The 27791-nt window shown below is 49.4% G+C and overlaps 1 protein-coding gene across 4 annotated transcripts in view; it reads right to left on the reverse strand.

The window, feature by feature from the left end:
• Positions 1-1465: 1465 nt before the first annotated feature.
• Positions 1466-27791, reverse strand: part of ITSN1 (intersectin 1) — a 96246-nt gene continuing 69920 nt past the window's right edge. For 2 of the 4 annotated variants that reach the window (XM_058843071.1, XM_058843053.1), the window contains 15 exons: positions 27295-27340; positions 25286-25407; positions 23835-23949; positions 21480-21671; positions 12936-13057; positions 12103-12209; positions 11076-11259; positions 10249-10347; positions 9295-9462; positions 7065-7337; positions 6491-6612; positions 5343-5425; positions 5162-5245; positions 4547-4720; positions 1466-3529 (listed from right to left, as the gene is read on the reverse strand). In XM_058843071.1, the coding sequence (XP_058699054.1) occupies positions 3381-3529; positions 4547-4720; positions 5162-5245; positions 5343-5425; positions 6491-6612; positions 7065-7337; positions 9295-9462; positions 10249-10347; positions 11076-11259; positions 12103-12209; positions 12936-13057; positions 21480-21671; positions 23835-23949; positions 25286-25407; positions 27295-27340 (2040 nt within the window). In that variant the 3' untranslated portion in view covers positions 1466-3380. Of the gene's footprint in view, positions 3530-4546; positions 4721-5161; positions 5246-5342; positions 5426-6490; positions 6613-7064; positions 7338-9294; positions 9463-10248; positions 10348-11075; positions 11260-12102; positions 12210-12935; positions 13058-20666; positions 21212-21479; positions 21672-23834; positions 23950-25285; positions 25408-27294; positions 27341-27791 lie in introns of those variants that run through there. The other 2 variants (XM_058843063.1, XM_058843079.1) reach the window with 2 other exon arrangements.

The raw sequence follows: 27791 nt of genomic DNA on the forward strand, positions 1-27791 counted from the left end.
CTTTTTCTTGTTGTGCTTGTCTGTGCCTGGTCCACCTCAAGAGCAAGGTGGGTGCTGGCAGCATAAACAGTCATGGACTCATGGAATATCCTGAGCTGGAGGGACCCCCAGGATCCCCCAGTGCCCCCCTGCCCTGCCCAGACCCCCCAACAAGCCCAGCCTGGGCATCCCTGGATGCTCCTGGAGCTCTGGCAGCCTCGGGGCCGTGCCCATTCCCTGGGGAGCCTGGGCAGTGCCAGCAGCCTCTGGGGAAAGAAGAGCCTTGCCCTAAAAGCCAACCTAAATCCCTGCTGGGCCAGCTGCAGCCGCTCCCTGCTGCTGTCCCTGTGGCAGGAGCAGAGCCCAGAGCCTGAGGGAAGAGCTGACAATTTCCTGACTCCATCTCCCTCTTCTCCAGCACTTCTCAGGAATGTGACAGCACACAGGTCAACTTTAAAAACCCTGCATTTATTCTTGCATCATTCATTTGCACAAGCCCAGTCTCAGCCGTGTCCCACATTGCACAGCCCCACACCAGCTGTGCCACCACAGCTGGGAGCTGCACCAGCCCCACACAGGGGGCACAGTTTAAGGACTCTTGTTGTTTGTAAATAGAATTGTTAAACCATGGGGGGACTGAGGAAACAAGACATTCACAGCAACTGAATTAAGTTAAAATGGCATTAGGAGAAACAGTGGTGCCTGATGCATACCTATTGCAAATGCCTTAATAACCAACAGGAGCCGTCTTCACAGTACAGATATTTTACTGAGGAGTAGTTAAATGTGCTGTAAATGAACAATAACAATTAATTGCATTTTTTTGAAAGAAAGAGTAACTTTTTCTCCTATTGCCAGATAATGCCTTCATAATTTTTAGGATCATACAAATTCTACAGACGGTTGAATTTTTCTCTGGTTTTCTTACAAGAGAAAAAGAAAAGGAAACTAATCCATACCATTTGTTTAGCAAAAACCAAAATGTGCACTAAAAAGCCAGGGTGAGATGGGGAAGGGGGAGCAGCCCCTCTCAGAGGATGGGCAGGGGCTGGGATGGAATTGCCAGAGCAGCTGGGGCTGCCCCTGGATCCCTGGCAGTGCCCAAGGCCAGGCTGGACATTGGGAGCAGCTGGGACAGTGGGAGGTGTCCCTGCCATGGCAGGGCTGGCACTGGATGGGCTCTGAGGTCCCTCCAACCCAAACCCCTCTGGGATTCTCTGATGCCCATGACATGGCTCAACCTGAGGGAAAGGTCCCCCACCTGCAGCACCAAATGAGCCTCAGCTCCCTGGGGCTCCCTCCAAAACCCTGCCCAAGGTTCCTGCATTCCAGCCACGAGATTTTTTTGTCCTTTTGGCCAGTTCAGCTGTCACTGTAACTGATGCTGGTGAAATGACACTATTAAAAAAGTGATGCTACTTGTGAAACCCTGAAATGAATGTTCACCCTGCTGGCAGCTCTGAGTAAAATTAGGACAGCAATAAAAGGTTAGACAATGACATTTAATGGTACTCCAGTAATAGATTTTTATCACTTTTTTTTATCCTACCACAACAATGTGTATTTTCATATACATTATATTTAATAAAATGTATTGATATGGAATTAGGAAAGCATGGGTTTAGTACTATTTACATATTTTAATTGAAACAATTTTCTTAACAACATTGAAAAATAGAAACTTAAAGTTCTCTTAACTGTGTTTTCAGCCAGTTAGTGGTAAACAAATGCATGCCTAGGAAGTCACACTCCCTCTAAAATGTGGTCAGTTGAAAGTTTCTAACTAAAGTGTGTATCTCTGTTTTGTTTCAAAAAATACATAAGTATGTCTGTCATTTCTGATACAAAATTCTACACTATCTTCAATAAATAAATAATAAAGCGATTCTGAAAAGTATGAAATGTAAACTTTGTTGTCCCTCCAACATACATTTTTTTTCCTTCCCATTGCTTGAAACATTACAGTGGTCTTTTAGGAAATTATAATACACAGACACTTCCCAGCACAGTTTACACTTATTACCATACTGATCTACCTACCTGTTATGGATATATCCTAATTTCCTAATGGAAACCAATAAGACTTGGAGTGCTAGAGAACACCGCCGACACAGGAGAGGTGGGAACCAGTACTGAAAGGACATGCAAGGAACACCGAAACCTAACAACAGCTCCACGAGAACGTTCACATGCGAATGACATGGGCCAGCACCTCCCATCCGGAATGAAGTCCTTACAAAAATACCAGTGGATGCGTGGCAGGGCATGAACAAAAGGAATCCAAGCAGAACAAAGAGGAATTTGACTCTCAGGGATCTTTTTTTCCCCCGAGTCCGGACTCAGCAGAGCACTCACACAGACGTCGGTGCCCGCCTGGAGCCGGGAGCTTTGCCAAACAGGGATGTGGGCCTGGACCTTGTTATCCATGGGGTGAAAAGAGTGGAGAGCCCTGGCATTCCCCCGATGGCTTTGGGTTCCCTGGGGAGCTGCAGGACGGGGCTGCACAAGGTGAGCAGGGCTCAGCTCCCTGCCTGGGCACCGCAGACTGCCCCACACACCCGGCTCTGCAGGCTGGAACTTCGCTTCCTGAGCTGGAGCCACGACCACGGAGCTGGTTTCTTCTCCCCCAGGGCAGATGACACTGGCCCCTGGAGCAGCAGCAGCCAGGAGTCACACACGGCACCCAGCAGCGCTCTGGGCCTCACCCTCGGCTCCCTGCCCCAGCACCGACACTCCTGGGGACAGCAGCGGCTCCCAAAGGGACCGGGGCTTGCAGCGCCATTCACCTCTGTGCAGAAGGCCTGGACATCTTCTCTTTTCAGGGGCAACACGAGTCATGAAGTGGTATGTTAATAGAATCTTCTCTGTTTATAGATATAGACTATTTATTTTCTAAGTCTTTTCAGTACCGTCGTGAAGATCTTTGCAGATCTTGCTGCGGACCGCTCCTTCCATTCACTCACATTTACACACCACTCTGCTGAGCAATAGGCACAGAACTCCTGAAGGGGGAAATCCCTCAGAAAGCCTCCAAAACACACCCACACTGCCTCCTCCATGGGAATTAAAGAGCAGGGCAACTGGAGCAGGCAGAGCCACCCATGTGGTTTGCCAGCCCTCCCGACTGCGGCGCGGGGAACAACAGGATTGTTTCACCAGCCCAGGAAAGCAACGCCAAGTTCCACACAGAGAGATTGACAGAGATCTCCTCACCAAATTGGGATTCATGTGTTCAGTGAGAATTATCAAGGCACAAAGATGCTCCTGTTTGCTTTGATAACCCTCTGACGTGTGAAGGGCGAGCAGTAGTTTCATGCCACACCAGCAAGGACTCGGTGACAGCTTCTGCAGACACCTCCTGCAGTGACCTCTGGCTGAATTCCAACACCGGCCCCTCTCTCCTAAGGCTCATCGAACAGCTGCAGGTCCAGGCGCACCACGATCTCTCCCGTGGGGACTTCGTGCAGGAGGAGACACTTTGTAACTGGTCCCTTGGAACCCTGATCCTTCTTGATATCTGCCACACGGATCTCTGTCCTGCCCAAAAAGTCTGGAATGCAAAAACACCACGTGCTCAGGAAAGGGAACCCAGAGTCTGCAGGAGGACCTGAACTTCCACCCACACACAGCAAAAGAGAAAACAAACCTTCAGTCCGGCTCTGCTTGTGCACTTGAAGGGGGCCAAAGGCTGCAGAGAAGGGGATTTAGCCAGACCATGCTAAACAGCAGCAGCATTAAAACTAAACGGGCCCATGAGTGGAAAAACCCACCATGGAACTCACAGCTGCCTCGCTTCAGGGACTTCTGGATTTTATGGTATGTTAGAAGGAGGCCAATGTTACTGAACAGTTACACCTGAGAGTGAACCTGCTGGAGATGACAGAGCCAAGCAGGGCATCAGCCCAGCAAAGGGGTCAGTGAGCCAGCAGCAGTCCTATCCAAACACTGCTGGAGAGGCTGTGACTCCAAAATACACCCTGTGATGCTCCTGTGTTTATCCCAGCTTATGAACTGAGAGAGGCTGTGGAATCCCCACCCCTGGAAGTGCTCAAGGCCACTCTGGATGGGGCTTGGAGCAACCTGAGGTAGTGGGAGGTTCCTGCCCATGGAAGGGGTTGGAACTGGATGGTCTTTAAGGTCCTTTCCAAGCCAAACTGTTCCACGATTCTATCAGTTTTGGAATCCTGGGCTCATTTTTGCTACTGTTACTGCATATAACAGGAACTCAAAGTCATTTCTCTTCCTCCTGCCTCAACCCATCCATGTGCAAGCAGCATCCTGAGCTTTCTGGAGCCTTAGCAGAATTACAAACCACACTTAACTTGTTGTCAACTGCACAAGAAAAGGAACTCTCAAAACCCAGAGGGAGCTGCATCCTTTTTGTGCTGATACTGGGGTGGAACAAGGGCAAGTTGACTCCTAAATATGCAAAGAGGGTCAAACCTGGGCTATCTTTAATGATCATCTCCCAACCCAGCCCACTGCCTCTGATTTCCCTCAAGCAGGAATGCTCCTCCTCAAAACAGAGCTTTGCAAATGCCCTTGGCAGGGGCAGCCCCGTACGCACCATCCGGGGAGAACTGGTCCCGCTCGAACACCGTGATGCACAGCACGTCCTGCTCCAGGTCCTTGATGAAGAACTGGCAGTTGGAATTCCACTTGGGATTGAGGGTGTCCTGGATGGTCTTGGTGATGTGGCACTGAGAGCCCATGGTCACCTCACAGTAGGGGTTGCTCTTTCCTGGGAAGATGGGAACAAACAGAAACCAGCGGGGCTTTTTTAGCAGCGTGATCCTGCTCGGGAGCTTCCCTCTGCTCCAACAGAGCTGAGCTGGGAAAGACCTTGGCCACACCAGGCCTCTGGCCCCATCCCAGGCTCCAGCCCCATCCAGGCTCTGCTTCACCACCTCTGTAATGGGCTACATCAACATCAAAGTGAATGAGCACCATCCACTCTTCCCTGTGGGACTTTGTGGCTTGTGTGGTGGAAACAAAGCCAGTCTGAAACAGAAGCCTCACGCAGGACAGCTGCAGGAGCACGGCTCAGCTGCACAAATTCACCTCTGCCCATTTATTCCCTAAACCCACATTTAACAAAGTGGTGTCTGGGACAGACCCTGCGCAGTCAGGCTGCCAGAAGGGAACATCTTCTGGATGGAGCAGAGGAAGCCAAGGCACTCACCATGGGACCTGCAGGGCTTCAGTTCAATGCCTTCAACAACGTTCACCATCAGCCTCCCGATGCCTGTTGCTCTCTGAGAGCGAACTGTGGTGGAACAGAAGAGCACAGAGAAATGTCACCAGTGGATTTTCCTGCCCAGGGACTTTGCCACAGAAGATGAGTCCCACATCCTATGCTGTACCTAAGTAGGCCTTTTCCCTCTTCTTCTTCTCAGTCTCTATGTAAAGTTCTGAAGCAGCTTTGATCTTCTGAACCCAGGCAGTCCTTCAGAAGGAAAGGAGAAAAAAAATGTTGCAAAATGCTGGAGCACAGCAGACAAAACAAAAGCTGTCCCTCCTTCCCAGGCAAGGCTCTGGCCCCATCCCAGGCCCTGTCATCCCACAGCTTCCTGATCCTGGAAGGGATCTTACTGGAACTCACAGCACCTGCAGAATGTGACCATCCCAGGGAAGCAAACCCCACCACACAAAGAAAGATCAAGAGAACCACGAGCAGGAGATGCTTGGTGAGAAAACCAAAGTTCTAAAGATCAGGTTTGCTTTCATCCAGCCCTTTGTTTTCCTGAAATAAATTGAGTTCTTGGAGCCAGGAGGTACCAGACACCGGTGCTGCTGAGGTGGTCACTGTCCTTGATCCCTGAGATTTCCTACCCAGTTCTTGTGACCCTCAGCACTTCAAAAGCGTAACCTGGGGGGTCCACGGGTGGTGAATGGGCCCTTTGGGAAATCATTTCATGCTTAAGAATCACAGAACATCCTGAGCTGGAAGGGACCCACAAGCATCTGAGTCTGCTCCTGACCCCAACAATCCCAGCTGAAGGAGGCTGACAGAGAAAAAGGGTGGCAGAAGGGCTACTAAGGGACCTCAAGGGCTTAGAAAAACTGCTGTGACATACAAGGGAGCCTGAGTCAAGGAAACATGGGAGAATCTGAAAGCTGTGGATCAACTTTGGAGCCCCAAATGAAGAGCTGCTGCTTCATAGGACATTCATGGGTTGTGCTGGGAGGCATCCTCAAGCTCATCCAGTCCCCCTCAGGGACACCTTCTACTATCCTAGGTAACAGCAGAAGATAGAATTGCATCTTTTGGCCTCTTCACATTACCACATGAAATGCAGCCTAAACATCCACTCTCAGCCATTTCCTCACTGGTCTAGCTGGAATTCAGGAAACATCATTATTTCTCCTTCCTTTTCAGGCCACCATATTCCAAGAAGGAGTTTTCCAGTCTTGTAAAGCAACCAGCTTGGAGAGTGCTCTGCAAGTTTCCATCACAACCACTCCCATCCTACATTCACCAGACTTTTTAAAGGCCCACAAAGGCACCTACCTTTCATTAATGCTTTCAGCCCGGAGCGTGTAGACTCTGTCAATGTGGGAGATGTGGAAGATGGGCTCATCTCCAGAAGGGTCTGTGGGTAATTTTACCAGTACCTCGTTTAGGAAAATGGGCTGTAAAACAGCAGCAGAGCTGGAGTTGTACTGCAGGGTCTGCACGGGGGCATTCAGCACACATCAGCTCACAGCAGGTTTATTCCGTGCCCCAAGTATCTCCCCACTTCTGCCTCCCATCTTTCTGCAGAAAATTTTAAAAGCTGACAAAGACAGAGGTGCCAGCATAGCCTGGAAACCCTCCTGGAGAGAGCCAAGCACAGCAGAGTTTCCTCCTGCAGAGAGCAGCCAGCACCGCTCTCCCTCCGCTCCCTCAAGCACATGAGCCCTCATGGAAGGGTTTTATTCAAGCAAAACCTCAAAAGCATCTGTTCTTATCTCACTGGAGCACACCCTTCCTGCCATCAGCCCTGAACCTCAAAGCTTTCAAACCTCTTCTCTGGGAAGAAGATCCCAGAACATCCCCAGAATGGAGCTACCGAGCCCCATCCCCGTGCCAGAGCAGCACTTACAGTTTTGTACATTTTGTATTGCAGGTTGGACTTGGGGCTGAAGACCTTGTCTGTGCCAGAAGAGCCAAGAGGTTTTATGATCTGAGTGAGGAGGAGGAAGTCGTTGAAGAGAAAACCATACAGCTCCTTGTTACTCTTGGCTTTATAGAGCTTCCCACTGTGCAGGAACTTGCGTGGTCCCAAGCAGTTTGTAACTGAATTAAAAACGAGTTGCTGCGAAAAGTAGAAGAAGAACAACAACGCACTGTATAAAGTGAAACAATCGGGGCTGCCCTGCAAGAGAGCAAATACAGTTTTGAGTCGTGGTTCCAGTCTGTGTCACAGGGGTGACGATGCCCCGAGCGCGGCGAGCGGCGCGAGCCACGGGAGGAGTCCCTGCAGGGCACCCATCGCTCACAGGGCACGGGCTGGGCAGGCAGGGGGGAGCCAAAAGCATCTGTGGCCCCTGGCCACACACATGCACCCCCAGGAGTGGGGCTGAGCCTGTCCTGGAGGAGCAGCCAGAGGCCTCTCCCCAGGCTGAGCTTCCTCAAGGGCTGCGTTCTGAACTGGTGTTGAATTTCACCCCTTAAAACACCCCAAAGGATTCCAGATGGCCACGATACCCCGAGTTAGAGCTGCTGGCCACTGGGCCTGGCACAATCCCAGACTCAGCCAGGGCCTCTTAGGGACCAGCAGACTCTTGGCCTTGCCTGAAGTGCCATTTTCAGGTTGACTTTCAGCACAGCTCTCACCACCCAGGGCAGCTGGCTCCGGAGGGGCTCCTTTGGCAGGCTGGAAACCCCTGGCACAGAAAACAGGGAGAGGCTGGGCTGCCCCTGCCATGGCTGGAGCGAGCACCACAGGCTGTGTCAGGGTGGGGATCTGCTGCTCTGGGGCCAGGCACCATCCACAGGAGATAAAAGCAGGCAGGGGCTGGCAGATGAATGTGCTGACATTGTCACACACGTCCTTCTCCCAGAACAGTCAGGCTTCCTCAGGTAAAATGCCATTTTTCTACTTTATGAACTCATTAGTTTTTTACCTTCTAGAATGGGAAACTTGGCGTACAGTTTGAAAATCAAGTTGTGATCTGTCTGCCTCTGTTACCTCCAGCAGCAACAGGAAGGCCATCAGAATATCTTCCCTCCTTTTGCAGGACATACAAACACAATATTTCTAGAAACTTAGCACGTAACCGTAAAAAATGACACGGCATGGGAGGCAGGGATTCTCTTTGTAAAGTCTCTGGAGACTTGATCAGTATTCTTGAGTTTTCAAATGCATACAAAGCTCTGTCACAGAAAATATTTCTAAATATTTGTTTTTTAAAGCACTCCAAAGTGCTCAGGCACAGCTTTTCAATGGGACACAGCAGTCCCAGCACCCAGAGCTGGGGATGGGGCAGAATGCAGATTGCAGCACCGAGCCTGGCTGTGGATTCAGGCAGGATTCACCACGAGGAGCAGAGCAGCGAGCAGGCAGGAGGGCAGGGACGGGCAGGGATGGGGATGGGGATGGGGATGGGGATGGGTTTGGGATGGGGTTTGGGATGGGGTTGGGGATGGGGTTTGGGATGGGGATGGGGTTTGGGATGGGGCTTGGGATGGGGTTTGGGATGGGGATGGGGTTTGGGATGGGGTTGGGATGGGGTTTGGGATGGGGTTGGGGATGGGGATGGGGATGGGGTTTGGGATGGGGTTTGGGATGGGGTTGGGGATGGGGTTGGGGATGGGGTTTGGGATGGGGTTGGGGATGGGGTTGGGGATGGGGATGGGGTTTGGGTGGGGTTTGGGATGGGGATGGGGTTTGGGATGGGGTTTGGGATGGGGATGGGGTTGGGGATGGGGTTTGGGATGGGGATGGGGATGGGGATGGGGTTGGGGATGGGGATGGGGATGGGGTTTGGGATGGGGTCTGGGATGGGGTTTGGGATGGGGTCTGGGATGGGGTTTGGGATGGGGTCTGGGATGGGGTTTGGGATGGGGTTTGGGATGGGGTTGGGGATGAGGATGGGGTTTGGGATGGGGTTTGGGATGGGGATGGGGATGGGGTTTGGGATGGGGATGGGGATGGGGTTGGGGATGGGGATGGGGATGGGGTTTGGGATGGGGATGGGGTTGGGGTTTGGGATGGGGTTTGGGATGGGGTTTGGGATGGGGTTTGGGATGGGGTTGGGGATGGGGATGGGGTTTGGGATGGGGTTTGGGATGGGGTTTGGGATGGCTGCCGAGCTGGTTAACCCGGTTACCTCGGAGAGCCCCTCGCACTGCACATGGGCCTGGATCCACTCCAGCCTGTCCGAGTTCTCCTTCTCCCGCACGCCCTCGTTCACCTGCGAGCACAGCTCCTCCGCCTTCTCCAGGGCGTGCTTCAGGTGGCTGTGGTCAGGGTGGTTCTCGGGGGTGTTCTCTATTATCTGCACACAAACAGGGCCCTGTCAGCTCAGCCCTGCAGCCCCACGCTTCCCTTCCAGGCTCCACCGCCAGCAGAGCCAGCCAAGGCAGCCTGCATTTATCATTTATCATATTTATCATCCTCCTTGGCAGCCATGAGGAGTGGGAGAGCAGCACTAGCCGGGAAGAGCTGGATCCCAGGCCTGCCTGGACGTTTGCAGCAGGACTGGCTCCTGTGGCAGAAACATTGCAGCCAAACACAGAAACGCAGCCACGACTGCTGCAGGAATCCCTGCCGTGCCAACATCCAATCCCTAACTCCCTGTGAAAGCCTTGGGCCTTGTTCCGAGGTGTTATTTGGGATGGGAAGTGTTAAGCACCAAATGGAAGTTAGGAAAGGGCTGTAAATCCTCCAGCAGCATCAGCTGCAGGGGGGACCTGCAGCGATCCCGGCTCAGCGTCAGCTCCCGGCCCATGGGGAGGGAATGGCACTGAGGGGAAAGGCAAATATGAGCACAAGGTTGTCTTGTTGCTCCTGTTATCTGAATTTTTAATTTTCACTCAGCACTCGCTGCCTTCTGGTTCTTTGGGTGCAAGCTTCACCTCTGTTTCAAATGGAAATACCAAATAATTTCACCAAAGCCCAAGGAACGATCCCATTTTCTATACTGGAATTGAGTATTAAAGGACATCCCACATTCCCCAGCACATCAGAAATATCACAAAGCCTGACACAAATAAAGAAACAAGCCTGTGATTAAGGTGTAAGCAAAGCAGCACCAAACCCATCATGTTGCAAAGGAACGTACATTTTTAATTATTAGTGGGTATCTGGTTACCCGTTGCATAGGCTTTAGTAGAAAACTTGATAGTGGCATTCCTTTACAGCGAGGATCCATTGCTAACCTCTGAAACATTAGAGAGGTAAAATCTGGTTAGTCAGGTGCTTTAAACCCTGAAAAATGAGCTCCTCCAAGAAAGGAAAAGGGAAGGCAATAAATGAGCACCGATCCTCAGCTAAATCTGCTCTGAGATCACATCAGGAGAACTCCCTGTGGGTTTTGCAACATTTCTTCACCTGCCTTGTCTGGACGAGAATCCCAGGATCACCAGGGCTGGAGGAGCCCTTCAGGATCACCCAGTCCCACCCAGCATCACCCCAAACCCTGTCCCCAAGGGCCACATCCATACTCCTCTGGGACAGTCCCAGGGACAGCAACTCCAAACCTCCCTGGGCAGCTCATCCCAAGGCCTGACCACTCTGTGAGGGAAGAAATGTTTCCAATCTGCAACCTGAGCCTCCCCTGGTGCAATTTGAGGCCATTTCCTCTCCTTCTGTCACTTGGGACACGGCAGCAGAGCCCGACCCCCCCGGCTGTCCCCTCCTGCCAGGGACTTGTGCAGAGCCACAAGGGCCCCCTGAGCCTCCTTTGCTCCAGGCTGAGCCCCTTTCCCAGCTCCCTCAGCCCCTCCTGGGGCTCCACACCCTTCCCAGCTCCGTTCCCTGCCCTGGACACACTCCAGCCCCTCCAGGTCCTTTTTCAAGTGAGTGGCCCAGGAGTGGACACTCATTTGTTCAGCAGATCAGCCACGTGAGGAGATGCACAGAACTCCCAGGGGTTGCTGCTTCTCTTACCTTGACAAACTCCTTGAAGTCGGGCACTTCATCCGTTTTCTGCTGGATGAGGGCGGCCCCGTTGAGCTGGCAGCTGCAGAACCTGATGTAGGGCTGCATGTGGGGCAGCTGCGCTGTCAGGATGTCCCCGATCATCTTCACCGGCATCTTCTCCCCAGACATCTTCTTCCTCACCCGCAGGGCCCTGAGCAGGAGCAGGGGTTGGACAAAGAGCCACTCCTCAGTTATGGAATAAAGGGGTGGCTTCTCATTCATTATGGAAACGCAGAGAACGAGAGATGCACCGGCCACGAGATTTACTGCAAGGACACAATAACCCAGGCTAACACCTTTCCCTGTCCTGCTCATCCAGGACCTGAATGCAGTGCCAGATCAGAGGTGAGAGAAAGAGGAGGGGAATTTCTTTTCCTATTGGTTTACTGATGTGTGAGGGAAGGAGGAAAAAACCCATCACTCTGAGTTTTTAGCCTGGTTTCCTAAGGGAAGCTTCGTTGTCATTTGTCCTGTCACCACCACAACCGCTCAACCTGTGGGCCATTTTCAAACACATTTTAAAAAAAACCAGGAGATATTACAAAGCTGTAAAATCTCTGTAGGTTCAGTGAAAATTAGCAGCTCAGTAGGGAAACAAAATAATTTTATGAATGCTTTTGCTTATCCAGATGAAGGTTTAACTGTGCCCTCCCTCCGTGTGGGTGGGTCTCAGTGGTTTGGGGAGGGGTGCTCTGGGCACAAACTCTTTTGGATCCAGGCAAATCCTGCCCCGTGGGAAGCCTTGGCAAGCTCTGCTCTTCAGGGGAGAGGAGGATTTGCCTTCTGAGCTCAGGAACAGAGGGAGTGCAATGGCAGAGAGCTGCTGGGTTCTTCTCAGCAAACACTGCCCCCGATTGCTTCTTCCCCACAAGGAGAAATTCTGGTTGGGATTTGTCTAAGTGGCAAATATTTTCATGTTGAAGAAAGGAGAAGCAGGGGGAGAGGCTCAGGGCTCTGCTTTTGTGAAGTATGGGGGGGGAAAAATCCAACTTACTTCAGTAGTTTAATATTGCACATTATCAGCTCCTTCCAATTAACAAAAATCATGGCAACTTCTTTTTCTGTGACCAGCTCAGACTCCATCAGTGGCTTCTGGAAGATCTGGGGATCAGAAGGGAGGCCAGTGAGGGTAGGTACAGACAGAATTCCAGCATGCTCCATGCCCCAGACATCCATCATGTTCCCTAAGGAGATCTCAGGTACGAGGGGCTTTAATGAGGAATACTCTGAATTTGTAGGGGTGGTGGTGTTAATTCTGATCTGGATAATCTGAAACCTGTGAATTTTAGCAGAGGTCTCCTGCAAAAGATCCCGGATTCCTTTGATAATAACTGAAATTTGGACTCTTTTATGGAAGATCTGATTTCTGTGAGGGTCCCAGGTTTGTGTATCTTGAACTCTGCTTCAAAAAAGGGCTTTGCTTTTCTGTCAGGAGAGTTGTTCATAGTTCTCTGTGCCAATTCCTTTTTTCCTACCTCTAAAGCCAATTTCAGGAAGTGATAACTGAGCCCCACTGCGAGCATAGTGCTCCACTTCATTGCATTTGTTTAAATTTCAGAACTTGTGCATGAAAAATAAACACTGAGAGTCAGGAGCTAAGGGGGTTTGCTAAAATGACACCTCAAAACATCAGCATTTTGGTGATGGCAGCACAGGGGATGGCCGTGTTTGCACCCTCCCACAGCTGAATCTGAATAAATACAGATAAATGAGGATTGGATGGAGACCCCCAGGGCAGGCAGAGCCTTTTCCAGCAGTGAAATGCAGGAACTTTGCAGAGTGCAAGGATTGATTTGGCCGAGGGAGGAGTGCCCAGGGCTGCCCCACCTCTGTCACCAGCTGCAGGTCATTGACGTAGTTCTCCTCGGTGACGATGAGCTCGTGGATGTAGCCCTGCCTCTTCCTCTCGGTGGGGGTCAGCATGTCCAGCAGGTGCAGGTCTGCACACCCTGCAAAACACAACACAGCCCAGAATTCAGATTCATTTTCCCACATGGACTCCACAGGAGCTGCCTGCTCTGGCCACTTCATCTCCCCTAAACATGCTCCTCAACACCTTTCAGTGTTTATCAGAACAAAGCCATCCCTGTGGGTCAGCTCTTCCCTGGGGGCCAGGCTCCCTCAGCTCTGCCCATTCCCAGCCTCACCCTGGAGGCCCCCAAAGCCTTGGGGATTGGGATTCCAGTCCCACACGGATGGCTGGGGATGGAAAAGGGGGAGAAAGACTTTGTGTGGTGTGAGGAAGATGCAGAGATATCCCAGAGGGAATTAGGGAAGAGCTGCAGTGACCTGAGGGGTGTGTTGGAATGGTTCCCTCAGCTGATGGATGCTCCATGGCCAAGGTTCACCTTTCCCCTCCTGGCCAAAGACATCCTGCTCAGGAAGGGCCTGCAGGGCCTCTGCCCTTCTTCACACAATTAAAAACTGCTCCTAAATGTTTGAAGGGCTTGAGCCAGGACATGCAAAGGTCACTGGGGGTCCCCAGATTCCACTGATTTCTGGGCCAAGCCAAGGGGAGGATTCTGTTCTCATTTATGTTTAAAAGCAGGAAAAGGTTGGCACTGAGAGCTCCTCTTCCATCACTTTTGTCCTTTCACTGTTGCAAACCTCCCCTGCACTGATCCCCTGTAGATGGGAGGATTTTTACATCAATTCCACAATCTCAAATTATGTTTTCTACTCTGAATTAGACAGAACATTTAATTCCATTCCTTCTTCTGTGGGCCGTTATTTTCCAGCTGAGTTTAATTAAGTTTTTCTGAGACTGGAACACAGAATGTTTTCTCCCAGTTTTTGCTATTTTTCTGCATAAAATACCATGCATTTCAAAAAGCAAAGTTGATTTCAAACAGGTGGAAAATGTTTGGTTCTAAAAATGATCTATTTCAACTATTTTCACACAACCAAAATTCCCCAGTTGAATTCTTTCCCTCACCCCTCAACAAATTCAGTGTATTCCCCATGGCAACAAACTTTCCTTATGGAAACATCAGGCCCCAGGTTACTCCTTCAGTTCTTTGCATATAAAGTTAATATTTAAGGAGTATTTCCTGCATTTTCCTGCATTTCCAGATTCCTGAATGGAACTCAGACAATGCCAATGGGAAGGTCCAGGGTTGTCACCATTATTTCCATGGAATATCAGCAAAATCTGCTTTAACTGATCTGTGCTCCTGATAATGGAATGGTGGATTTGACTTAAAAAAATCAAATAAAATCAAACCAAATGAAAACTCAAACCCAAACAAAACCAAATGAAATAAATGCAGAAAAGGAGACGCAGACAGTCAAGTTTCCTGTGTGACTCTGAAGCTGGGATCAGGCTGGGAGCAGAGGAACACCAATAAGGCTCCCCTGAGACAGGGGGATGTCACAGCCCTTCACAAAGTGCAATTGAAACTTTGCTTGCAATAAACATTTGGAGAAATATCAGTTTTATGCCAAAACAATGAATTTTGGCCCCTTTCAAAAGCCAGCAGTTTGATCTCTGCTGAATGAATGCCTGATTTCAGAGCAGTTTCTTTGGTACCAAGTGAAGAAGAAACAGCCCCAGCTCTCCCAGTGCCTCATTAGAAGAGAACCAAGTGTTTCATTACTTTTCCTTGGGGAAGTTCTTGTTCAAAGATGCAATGACCTTGGCCTGAAGGTGATTTCCACCCACCAGGCCTGTGGAGGGAGCACTGACATTTTGAATAATGAACCATTTTAGTGGCTCCCTTGGCAGCATGGGCTGCTCTGAACCACGACAAACACCCTGCTTTTGGATGTGAAATATTTGGGAAAAAAAAATGCCCAGATCTGAGCAGAACATCCCAAAGAGACTTTCCTGGTAGGGGATTTTCTTCTTGAGGTGCACAAGTACAGGGATTTTTCTTGGTTTTGTATTAACACCACCAAAGAAGAAGAACTGGGTTCCTTTCCAAGTGGGAATGTCTGGCTCGTTTTTCATGGATGCCAAAGGACTTTGGTGAACTGAATTCCATTGATCACAGAATCATGGAATGGTTTGGGTTGGGAGGGGTCTTAAATCTCATTTCATTCCCACCCCTCTGCCATGGCAGGGACACCTCCCACTGTCCCAGCTGCTCCCAATGTCCAGCCTGGCCTTGGGCACTGCCAGGGATCCAGGGGCAGCCCCAGCTGCTCTGGGCAATTCTTTACTTCAATGCAGTAAAAGCAGGGGAAATGACAATAATGAACTTGCTTTGTTCTCAGGACAGGGAATCCATGGATTCTGCCACCCTGGCTGGACATGGAGAACAAACAGACAAAAGTAACTGCAGATCTGTGCCCTGACCTCCCAGCACCACAGCCCCTGCACATTAATGGGCTCCAGAAATGCAAAAATCATTTCAAAACTCTTTGTACAGAGTAAAGATGTTGTTGTTCTTCCCTACAAAGTCAGCCCTGGAGATCTGGGTCTCCCAAGATAAACACTGAGCCTAAAACAAGATGCTGCTTTTGGGAAGGGAGGTTCTGCTGTGGAAATCCCTGATCCACATCCCTGGCCACAGCTGCTGATTCCTTTTCATTTGGGGAGGTTTTCTAAATGGTGCCACTGCCAGATTTCCTGTCCTGTTAGAGGGAACCAGGAGCAGGCAAAAATGGTATCACAGTTTACCTCCAAATCCTTGAAGAGAAGGGAACAGCACACCAGGAGAGCAGCCCTTCACTCAGGTAAATTATTCACAGAATCCCAGGATCCTGGTGCTGGAAAAGCCCTCCCAGCCCATGGAGTCCCAGCTGTGCCCGATGCCCACCTTGTCCCCAGCCCAGAGCCCTGAGTGCCACGTCCAGCCCTTCCTTGGGCACCTCCAGGGATGGGCACTGCAAAGCTCCCTGGGCAGCCCCTGCCAAGGCCTGAGCTCCCTTTCCATGGGCAAATTCCTGCTGCTGTCCACCCTGAGCCTCCCCTGGCCCAGCCTGAGGCCTGAGCTCTCCTCCTGTCCCTGTTCCCTGGCAGCAGAGCCCGACCCCCCCGGCTGTCCCCTCCTGCCAGGGACTTGTGCAGAGCCACAAGGGCCCCCTGAGCCTCCTTTGCTCCAGGCTGAGCCCCTTTCCCAGCTCCCTCAGCCCCTCCTGGGGCTCCAGACCCTTCCCAGCTCCGTTCCCTGCCCTGGACACGCTCCAGCCCCTCCAGGGCTCTCCTGCATGAGCCACAACTGGAGCCAGCCCTGGAGGGACCTCAGCAGTGCTGAATTACTTAAATCACAGCAGTGCAACATTCAGCTTTCCTAGCACCCTCCACTGAGAGGCCACCCCAGGATTTTGGTGAGGACATTGTCTGGGATCAAACAGATCTCTCCATCTCAAACATCTGCAATGCCCAGCCCCATTTTCTCAGTTATTTTCAATAATTTCAGCACGTTTGGAATGTCTCAAGCAGAGCAGTGTGTTCCTGTCAGAGCAGAGCTCTTCCCTCTGAGGTGCACGGAAGGAGCTGGAACGAGCCTGGGCAGTCCCACTGGCAAAACCTGAGGCATTATTTAGTGTGGAATCGCCCTCCCTGGAAGTGTTCAAAGGTGTGGAGGTGGCACTTGAGGATGGTGGTTCCCACTCAACCACTCCATGAGTCACTGATTTTACCAATCCCTTTCCAGAGGCTGCTTGGGGACAATAAAATCCTACATGTGAGGGCAAGAATGCATCCAAAAATGCAAACCACAGTCCTGGAATGGTTCAGAACGCACCAGGAAATGAAATCTCACCCCTGAATTGTGACCCAGGGCCTGCCTGAGCCCCTGGGCACTCAGGGCACAGAAGCAGCAGAGTCACAAACAGCAGCCAAGGAGGAACTGCACAGCCCCATTTCACAGGGAATTCCACAAATAATGAAAGGTGCTGTGCAGCCACTTCACTTGGAACCAGCAGTGTGGGAACCAAATGCAGTATTTTAAATGTTCCAACCTTTTATCAAACAACATTTTATTATTTTTTCACTTTCATTTGGCAGAGGGACAGCTCCGGGCTCTGCTCCTGCCACAGGGACAGCAGCAGGGAGCGGCTGCAGCTGGCCCAGCAGGGATTTAGGTTGGCTTTTAGGGCAAGGCTCTTCTTTCCCCAGAGGCTGCTGGCACTGCCCAGGCTCCCCAGGGAATGGGCACGGCCCCGAGGCTGCCAGAGCTCCAGGAGCATCCAGGGATGCCCAGGCTGGGCTTGTTGGGGGGTCTGGGCAGGGCAGGGGGGCACTGGGGGATCCTGGGGTCCCTCCAGCTCAGTTCCAGTGCTTTGCTCATTAAAGGCCCCAGGTGGGCAGTGAAGTCTTGCTGAAAACCATTTTAGTTTGTAACTGCACCAGCACAAAGTCCTGAAGCCCAAAGGTCACCTCAGCACCGTGTGCAGCTAAGGAGGAGTTTGTTTCCCTGTTGTGTCAATTCAACTGATGCAGAAATATTTGAGGTATTGCTCCTGAATCTACTGAACTTGTCTAAAATTAATTTAAAAACAAGTAATTTGTCATCTGAATTTACTGCACAGAAGGTGCTGTATAACAAGTTAAATAGCTGGAGTCAATAAACACAAAGAACTAAAAACTGCTTTAAAACCAGAGAACAAAACCAGGATTTCAGTCATTTTGGTTATGAGAATAAAATGTGCTCTGTGAGCTCATGGGGACAGAAAGTGAAGCCACTTAAGCTCCAAAAGAATTGAGGTTTAAATAAAACTGATCCTGAATATGAAGCAAAATGATCTTGATAAACCCATGTTTCAGAGCTAAGAGTTGTCTTGGACAGATTTCAAGTATTGAAAAGAACAAATTCTCTGAAAGAACCTTCATGGGAATTCTTTGTCAGCAATAAACAATAAAAAACAGTGAAGAATAAAATCAGCAGCACTTGGAGCATCTGGAACTGCAGCCTCCTCTCCATCCCTCAAGAGACAATTCCTGTGCAAGGGGAGAAGGTGCCTGGCACAGGGAAATGAATATAAAGAACCAATTCACAAAATCCCAGGATGATTTGGGTGGGATTTTAAGGATCAGCCAGAGCCAGCCCAGCCATGGCAGGGACACCTCCCACTGTCCCAGCTGCTCCCAATGTCCAGCCTGGCCTTGGGCACTGCCAGGGATCCAGGGGCAGCCCCAGCTGATCAGATTCCCCTTCTCATATATACATATATTTATATATATTTATATCCATAAGGACAACTGCAGACAGGTAAAGCAGTCACTGCCCTGGTCCCTGCAGCTCAGGGAGAATCCCTGAGGAGGAGGAGGAGGAGGATGAAACATTCCCTGCCAAGCTCCCAGAGCCCCCTTAGGGACTCATAGAGGAAATAAATGTTACAGGGACTCCCACATCTGTCACTTAATCCACAAGGGAGTCTCTCTGGGACTCTGTACATGAGATTTCTTTTACTCTTTTACTCACAAGCAGTGCCTTGTGTGTTCAGGGTGGACAGCAGCAGGAATTTGCCCATGGAAAGGGAGCTCAGGCCTTGGCAGGGGCTGCCCAGGGAGCTTTGCAGTGCCCATCCCTGGAGGTGCCCAAGGAAGGGCTGGACGTGGCACTCAGGGCTCTGCCCTGGGGACAAGGTGGGCATCGGGCACAGCTGGGACTCCATGGGCTGGGAGGGCTTTTCCAGCCCCTGGAATCCCGGGATTCCCTGTGAATCCCAGCGGGACAACTCCAGATGCCCCTCCCAGGTCACTTTTAGGACTTGGTGTCTTTGAAAGGCTCCTGGAGGACACAGCAGAGCAGCTCCACCCTGCAGGGCACTGCAGGAGCCTCGTTTTTCCTCCCACTTGATGTAAAGAGAAAGAAAAGAGCAGCACCTGAACCCCCTACAGCTGAATTACTGCAAACATTTCCCTACAGATCCAGTTTGTAGCTGTGGCCTGAAGTCACAGGAGCCACAATGTCCCTAATGGCCAAAGCTTTTAGTCGAGTCAGATTTTCATCCCAGCAGCTCAGGATGGGAAAAGAGAGATCCTCTTGTTCAAATATCAGTTAATGCACAAAATATTGACAGAGTGGAGTTAAATCTGGCTCCATCCCCACAGAAAGCTCTGAAAATCACAAGTGGGATGGGCTGTTCCATTTCTGCAGTTGTCAGCAAGTGGCCATGATGGAGAATTATTTTTTTAGGGTAGAAATGAAGGATGTATTACTGTTTAAATACTGTCCTAAAAAGAAGGAAAATCTGTGCAGTTGTTCATATTTTCAGATTTGAGCTTCTGGCAAAAAACACATCCCAAATCCAGGTAAACCCATGGCAAACCAAGCAAGAATATTTAATTTATCTATTAAAAAAAAAAATTAAAATCCACTGATTGGAACCACGTAGAAAGCCTGGGTAGGGAATCAGAGGCTCCTGAGCTGGAAGGGTCCCAGGAGTCCAAGGACACCCCAGCAATCCCCCCCCAGCCAGAGGGGCAAAAGGCTGCAGGTAAGGATGATGAATCTGAGTAATTAGAGTGAAACAACGTTCCAAGAACCCAGGCAAGTTGTCCCTGTGAGGGGCAAAGGGCTCCAGGCTGTGCTGCTGGCAAATCCCTCGGTGCTCTCACGGCCCGTGGCGAGCTCGGTGTGACCCAGCAACGAGACAACAAACACGTGTCGGCCTCTTTTGTAGGAAGGATTTAATTCTCTATACATGGAACTAATTGGAAAGGCTGTATTACAGTTGTTAAAGCTGCAGGTTTTTATATATTTATATAATTTACATTCATAGTGATGAAATACTGAAGTGCAACTGAGTAAGGAGCTTCACTTGTCCTTTGCACGGCAGGACGGGTCGGGAGCGGGGAGCTGGGCTGGGAGGGCTCCAGGGGACAGTGGGACACGGAAAGCAGCACGGAACTCAGTGGTAAATCGTTAGTAGCAGGGCTCTGTGGTGCTCCAGGCTTTGGGAGGAGGGCACTGCCAGCAGCAGGGATTTCAGCAAGAGCCGGCCACTAACGCTAGACACGGCCACGGCTCGGCTACAGCGCGGCCACAACTCCACTGCCAGCTCCGGCTCCTGGCAATCCGCATCAACTCCACAGTCTAGTTTCAAAAAATGTAAACATTGGAAATGAATGGCAGGGAGATGGTTCTATACATTCGTTCTTGTCAGGAAAATGACTGGTTCGGGTGGTGTTGCACAGAAAGGGAGGGAGGGAGGGAGGGAGGGAGCCCCGGGGGCTCTGCCAGCCCTGGAGGAACATTCCAGCGGTTCCTGGCCCGGGAATGCTGCACAGCACCTGGAGCAGGCTGGCTGCTCACTGCCTGCAGCCACAAATGTGCAAAATCCAATCAACAGAGCTGGGAAACATCGCTCCAGGTTCGCCTCTGGCACGGGAGGAGGGCATTTCCCCTCTGCACCATGGGTTACACACTCAACAACAACACCTGCTACAAACAGTACAGTAACTACAACAAAATACCTGGAACTGGGCACATTTCAACTTCCTTAAACTGATTTTAACTCCTTCTGTTCTTTTGTAATTAAAAAGAAAAATTAAAAAAAAAAAAAAAAGAAAAAAAAAAGAAGAAAATTAAAATAATAATAAAAAAAAAAGAGACATATCGACAACACTGGACAAGTGAACAATAAAAAAGAAAGATACATAAAGTCTCCAATTCATGGACATTTGGAACAATTTTAATAGCACATGCAGCATTCCTTGATAGTGGGTCTTTTTGCACAAACAAAATTGCAATGAAAAAATTTAATTTATACTTTTCCTTTAAAAGGCTAAAATATATCTTTAAAAAATAATTTTTTTAAACTACCAAAAGCACCTGTGCAAAGGTGGAAAAATTAGTTTGGTAACTCTGAAAGCCACAAAAGGACCCACTATCCTCTGATTATTTTTATTATTATTATTATTTTTTGTGTGTGTGTGTGTGTGTTTTGTGGTTTGTTTTTGTTTTGTTTTGTTTTGAATCAGTTTAATTTTGTCGGTGATTAGCTCGACCATTGCGATTCCATGCAACTAAATGTCAAATGAGGTAAAACTGCTGTGCAGTGTGTTCTTGACTCAGAAGGCAGTAGATGATCATGCTGGAAGGCACATGATCAAGGCTGCATCTCCCATCATCCCTCTGGGCACTGCTATGGGATAGTGGGTCTCTTTGAGGACTTTCAAGCCTGAGTGGGGGATGGACAACATATGATTCCTAGAAAAAGGAGGAAAACAACACATAAGCAAAACAAAACAATGAGCAAATTCAAGCTAGGGAAATGAGGCAGGCGTGGCAAGGCATGGAGCAAAAATGATCCGGGTGGGGATGGGGGGAGAGCAGGGAGGGGGAAACGGGGGACGTGCTCCGGGGATGGGAAGGAAACCAAACACAACGGGGGGGACAGAAAGGTCTTCAAAGAGCCCGGGGGCTGCGCGGGGCCCGGCAATGCTGCGTGTTCCACCTGCCCCGGCCGCACACTCACACTGCTGGCTCGGGTCCGTGTCCGTGGTCAGCTTCACGTAGTTGGATGGGAAGAGCCCCATGTGGCCGTTGACCTCCCCCTTCCACCAGTCGGGGTCCTCCCTATTGAGCACGGTGATGATCTGGCCCTTGTTGAAGGCCAGCTCGTCGTCGTTCTGCGCGCTGTAGTCGTACATGCCGATCACCTGGCACACTGCGGGGACAGCGGGCACCCCCTGGTCAGTGCCACCCCCTGCAGGGTCACCGCTGCCACCCTGCCCTGCCCACACCCCAACAAGCCCAGGCTGGGCACCCCTGGGGGTCCCCAAAGGCTCCTGGAGCTCTGGCAGCCCCAGCCCCAGCCTGCCCCCCTGCAGAGGTCACCTCTGGCCCCTGCCCGTGGCTCGGGACAGCTCCAGGAGCCTGCAGTGACCAGAGCCCATCCTGGGGCTCAGCTCAGCCCCCCCAAACTGGCTCAGGGGTTCAGAAATCCCAAAGAGTTTCATGGAATCCCAGCAGGGCTTGGCTTAGAAGGGACATTAAAGCCCATCCAGTGCCACCCCTGGCACGCACAGGGACATCTCCCACTGTCCCAGGGTGTTCCAACCTGGCCTGGAACCCCCCACCAGGACAGGAAAATGTGGGACACATTTCAACTTCCACTACTGGAAGCTCCATAATCCAAAAGAAAGCCAATGCTGACGTCCTTGTTGTCCCAGTGAGGTTTTCAGAACAAAAAATGTTGGAAAATACAAGAGAAAATTAACAGAACTGGAGAAAAAGCATCCCAGGCCATCCAGGCTGCTCTGCTGGCACCCCAGGACTGGTTCCAGCAGGGATTTTCTGTTTCCTGGCAGTGGAACTCATCCAGTCTCAGGATGCAGCTGGTTCTGCTCACTTCTGACAAAGCAGTTCCCTGAATTCTCTGAAGCAGCAGGACTGTTTAGTTAAATAAATAATCCCCTCTATTTCTCTGCTGGTTTCTCTTTGCCAGGCCGCAGGGCTTCTGGTTTTTCCCACCAGACATCAGACTTCTATTAATGAGCCTTGCTGGCAGCCTCCCTCCAGTGGATTAATCCTAAAATTTGCTTTTCCTTTCATCCTTGTTCCAAGCCAGCAACTTGCCAAATTTGCCAAACAGCTTCTCTCTTTTTTTTTTTTTTTAATTACGGTTTAATTAAGATTCTGATGTTCTGCAGACAATGCAAAAAGTGCTGAAATTTTATTCTGTAAAATTAAATGCCTGGGGGAAGTCCCAGATTGTCAAACCTGAAATCATTTCAAAAATATAGAAAAAAAAATCTCATCGTATTTCCTTGTAAAAGAAGGTTGTGTCTCAGTGCTGAGTTACCATTCTAAACCTGAATTCCATTTACAGAAGGCATTTTCTGGATCTTTACAACAACCACCAGAGGGGCCAGTCAGCACCAGTTCCACAAAGATCAAGGAATGGGATCTGGAAAGGCCCTTCCAGCCCAAGCAGGCTGTGATTCCAGGGAAATGTTCATGTTCTGTGGCTCCTGGCTCCTTTCCCAAACCCTGAAGTGCAGGAGGAGCTCCCTGCCCATGGGGTTTGTCCCTCATCACCTCAGGACAAACGGGGGCTTCTGCAGGAGAGGAGCCCCAGGTGCCCAGCCTGGATCCCCCTGAGCCTCCCCAGCTCCTGCCCTGGGATGGGGATGGGATGGGATGGGGATGGGATCAATGGGATGGGATGGGATCAATGGGATGGGATCAATGGGATGGGATGGGATCAATGGGATGGGATCAATGGGATGGGATCAATGGGATGGGATTGATGGGATGGGATCAATGGGATGGGATTGATGGGGATTGGGAAGGGGATGGGGATTGGGAAGGGGATGGGGGATGCAGGAATATCCCAGTGCTCCTGTCCCACAGTCACTGCAGGAATGGGATGGGATAGGGATGGGGATGGGGATGGGATGGGATCAATGGGATGGGATCAATGGGATGGGGATGGGATGGGGGATGCAGGAATATCCCAGTGCTCCTGTCCCAAAGTCACTGCAGGAATGGGATGGGATAGGGATGGGGATGGGGATGGGATGGGATCAATGGGATGGGATCAATGGGATGGGATCAATGGGATGGGATGGGGGATGCAGGAATATCCCAGAGCTCCTGTCCCACAGTGCAGGGCAGGAATGGGATGGGATGGGGATATGATGGGGATGGGGATGGGGATTGGGAAGGGGATGGGGATTGGGAAGGGGATGGGGATTGGGATGGGGATATGATGGGGATGGGGATGGGGATGGGGATGGGATAGGATTGGAGATGCAGGAACGCCCCCAAGGCTCTGGAGCCCCCCACCCCTCCCAGCTGCAGGCCCAGGCCGCGGGGCAGGGCTCACCTGAGGCTGCTGCAGGCCTGGGCAGCTCGGTGGGGGTGCTCTTGCTGGTGCCAGGGCTCAGCAGTTTGACGTAGTTGGCGGGGAACCAGCCGATCTGGCGCTTCTTGCCCCGCGCCTGCGGAGACAGCGCCCGCTCAGCCGGAGCCTCGGGCAGGCACCGGGAGCCGAGCTCACAGCCCAGCTCAGCACGGGAAAATGGCTTTGCTGAGGAAAAGCTCAGCTCTTTCTGTGCCACTGCCTGAATATTGTAACATTAACACATTCACATTTCTAGTTACAGGCTTGCATGATGGAAAGAATTACGTTTAAAGAGATCCCCAGGTTGTGACAGTTTAAACAGAGATTAAGAATCCAAATTTTCTCTTTTCTTTTACAGAGACACATCCAAGCTTTTCAATGCCTTGTGTCACCAAAGCAGGAAACCTCCTCCTGTTATTTCCCATCCCCATTTTCTACCAAATCCATAAAAATTCCTCACAGTAAGAAAGGTTCTTCCAGAATTTTGAATCCCAGCCCCTAACTCTATATCAAGAATTATTTTAGCTGTTTATTTTCTGTGTCAGAATTAAGGTTGGCGTTTTGGGCAAGGAGAATTTTGCCTCATAAAAACATTGTTAATTTTGGTGGGAAAAAAAAAGTCATCTAAAGGATTTACTGTTCTTGAACTACTTTCTTTCCTGTCCAAATCTTTACTAAAAAAAGAAAACACTTGATCTAAAGTCTATTTAGATCATTTAAGATATTTTTGAACACTGCATTAAACCAGCAATATAATTCTTAAAACATTTGCCTTATTTTCCCTTCACTCTGACCCCCAAGTGTGGAACTGGAGAATTACAAGAACACTTGGGGATTGCTAACAAAATAAAAGCCAATTGTAAAACCACATGTAAGGCATTAAAGTGTCTAAACTTCCACAGGAGCATTTACACAATCAAAATTTAATTGTTTCAGAGCCTCACAGCAGCTGCTCAGGGATAACTCTGACAGCTCTTGCTCAAAGAAGTTTCTTTTCTGTCTTAAAATACATTTAATGGAAACTGCTTAAAGCTAAAAGTTACCAGCAGCATCGGGGTTAGTGAGAGAAAACCCCAAAGGAATCCTGGAAGAGGATTTCCCAAGAGAGATTTTATCTCAAGGAAAAAAAAAAATATCACCAGGAAAGGCAAAAAGGGCAGGTACAAAGTGTTCAAAATAACTGAATTAGTCTGAGATCTGCACTGCACAAATAAACCAACAGCATATATACATATATTTATATATATATATATTATATATATATATTATTATATATTATTATATGTTTTTATAAACCCTGGGGAGGGGTTTATTGGGAGCTGCTGCACTGCACAACATTGTCAAATCTATTTCTCCAGAAAATTTGAACTACTAAAAAACAACTTTTTTATTAAAAAAAAATTGAATTTTACTAGTTAAAAAAAGGAACTAACTTGGAGCTCTCCTTCCCACCAACCACCTGGATTCTTCTTTCTGATGAGGATCAACTGGCCAGGAGCAAGAGTCAGCTGTTCTGGGCCTGTTGCTGTGTAAGAGGCAATAACTTGGGCAATTTCTGTTGAAGCAGAGGAGGAAAGAAAAGGTTAATTTGAAAAAAATCTGAATACATTTTATCCAATGTTAATTCTGCTATAACTCTGTGTTATTTCTTTCCATAAAATTATTATGGATTTATGTATTTCCATGAATATATGTGGTAATTGTAAAATAAATGAGAGGTTCAGAGCACTACAGGAATAATTACAAGTTTAATTCCTATTAATTAATTAATAGGAATAATTACAATAAAAAGTAATAAACCAGAGGTGCAGGAGCTCTATGGTAATAATAATAGCAAGAATAATAAGAATAGGAACTGTAAAACTCTTAAAAATCAGTGTTTTCCAGTAAATACATCTTTGCACTGAGCTCCCCAAGGAGAGGAGACAAATCAATGACAAAATAATGAAGATTTGCACCAAGAGGTGCAAATTAAGGCTGGCAGAAAATTTCTCCCCACCTGACCCAAAAATGAATGTTCTCCAAATGCAGCAAACAGGATTTGTCTGGAAATCTCTGGATCTCACAGAACAGGTGCCTTGCCTGGGCCCCTCTCAGCAGAGGAACCGAGAGCTCACAATTCCAGGGAATTACACAAAGCAGGTGCTGGAGCTTCCTCTGCTCCACAGTGCTTGTGGAAAGGCAGGGAACAATTCTGGTCCCCACAGGGTTAAAAGGCAGGTTTGGATCCAGCTGGAGCTGAGAGGAGCTGCAGCAATTCTGGTGCCCTCCCCATGTGCAGGGTAAGGGGAACACGTCAAACACACTCAGAGGGGGCTGCTGCTGCTGCTGCTGCTGCTGCTGCTGAACCTTCCCTGTGGGATCCAGGACAGTCACTCATCCCTCAGGGATTCATTCCAAGGGCAGCTGGGGCCAGAGGAGTCCATCAGCCCTGGAAGGCTGGGAACTGAGGGAAGGTTTGGTGCAGGGAAGATACAGAGAGAGCTGAAGCCCAACATGGAAACAATCAAATGATTGATGTGAAATTTAGAAGGAAAGGACAATTAGGAACACAAAAAATTATCAGAGAAGCATTTGAGATATAAATGAGGAGCATGAGGAGCAATCCAAGGGCACTGAAATGGACACAGGAATCAACTATAGCAGGACCTACTCCAGGATCTGTCAGCAGGGAGAGGCAGGGGGAGCCAGGCAGGTGATGGAGAGGCCTGGAGCTGAGTTCTAAAGGTGTTTTAAACCTGGATCTGGGATTAGCACACAAATTCATGGAGTCATGGGATGTCCTGGCCTGGAAGGACCTCAAATCCCACCCAGAGCCCCCCCTGCCATGGCAGGGACACCTCCCACTGTCCCAGCTGCTCCCAATGTCCAGCCTGGCCTTGGGCACTGCCAGGGATCCAGGGGCAGCCCCAGCTGCTCTGGCAATTCCATCCCAGCCCCTGCCCACCCTGCCAGGGAACAATTCCTGCCCCAGATCCCATTTATCTGTGCCCTTTCCAGCAGCAGAGCCATGTTCCCAGCCCAACAACCCCCTGGCTTTGCCCTCACCCAGCACTGACTCTGCTCTTGGATTTTCTCTGTTTAAACCTTCCACTCTCCTGCCTGCACCTGCTGCATTTAATAAAAATTTCCTCCTCCTGTTCTGCTGAGCAATCCATCAGAAAGTTTACATTCACTTTTGAGCAAGCAGATTATTATTCTCTAGCTGCATGTTCTTTAGTGATTAACACACTAGAATGATTAGAGGGTGAATTCTTTTATTACAGTTACATTATTTATTAACTGCATTTTTTCCAGTTATTTTATAATGGTTTTCATCAATAGCAAACTACTCCAAGATGACCAAGAGCAAGCATACTCTATTTTTATAAAAAGGCTTTGTTGCCACTGAATTGAACACTTTTAGAATAGACAGAAGGTGCTGTCACAATATTTCACTCACCAGGTTTCTTCCCTAAGCTTCCCGTTTTCCCAGCTGCTCCTGGAGCCTTGAAATGGAGAACAAGATGCAGGTTTAGCACTCAGATTTCTTTCTCCAGTACATGAAAATTATTTACAAAGCTTCACTCAACACTCAACAAGCATGGGAGCCAAAAACTCACAGGAAATTCTGTTCTTACAGAAATCCTTAATATTTTAGATGGCAATAAACATCAGGGAATAAATACCAAGCACAAAGTGGATGATTTGTTAATGCAGAAGGGCAAACTTTTATTCCCTTTCATGGGCTGCAAATACCAAAGTATCCCATTTATAATTCCAAAATAGATCCCATTTGTAATTCCAAAATAGATCACATTTGTAATTGCAAATCCATGTATCTGCAGAATGGGAATTCTGTGGAGCTGAAGCTGAAACAACAATAGAAGTTTTCATCCCTGCAAACAGCTGGATTACAAATATTCCTGAGAAACTCCCTGCACTCAGGGTGAGGTGGGG

This window comes from Poecile atricapillus, chromosome 1 (genome assembly GCF_030490865.1).
Source record: "Poecile atricapillus isolate bPoeAtr1 chromosome 1, bPoeAtr1.hap1, whole genome shotgun sequence".
Lineage (NCBI taxonomy): Eukaryota > Metazoa > Chordata > Aves > Passeriformes > Paridae > Poecile > Poecile atricapillus.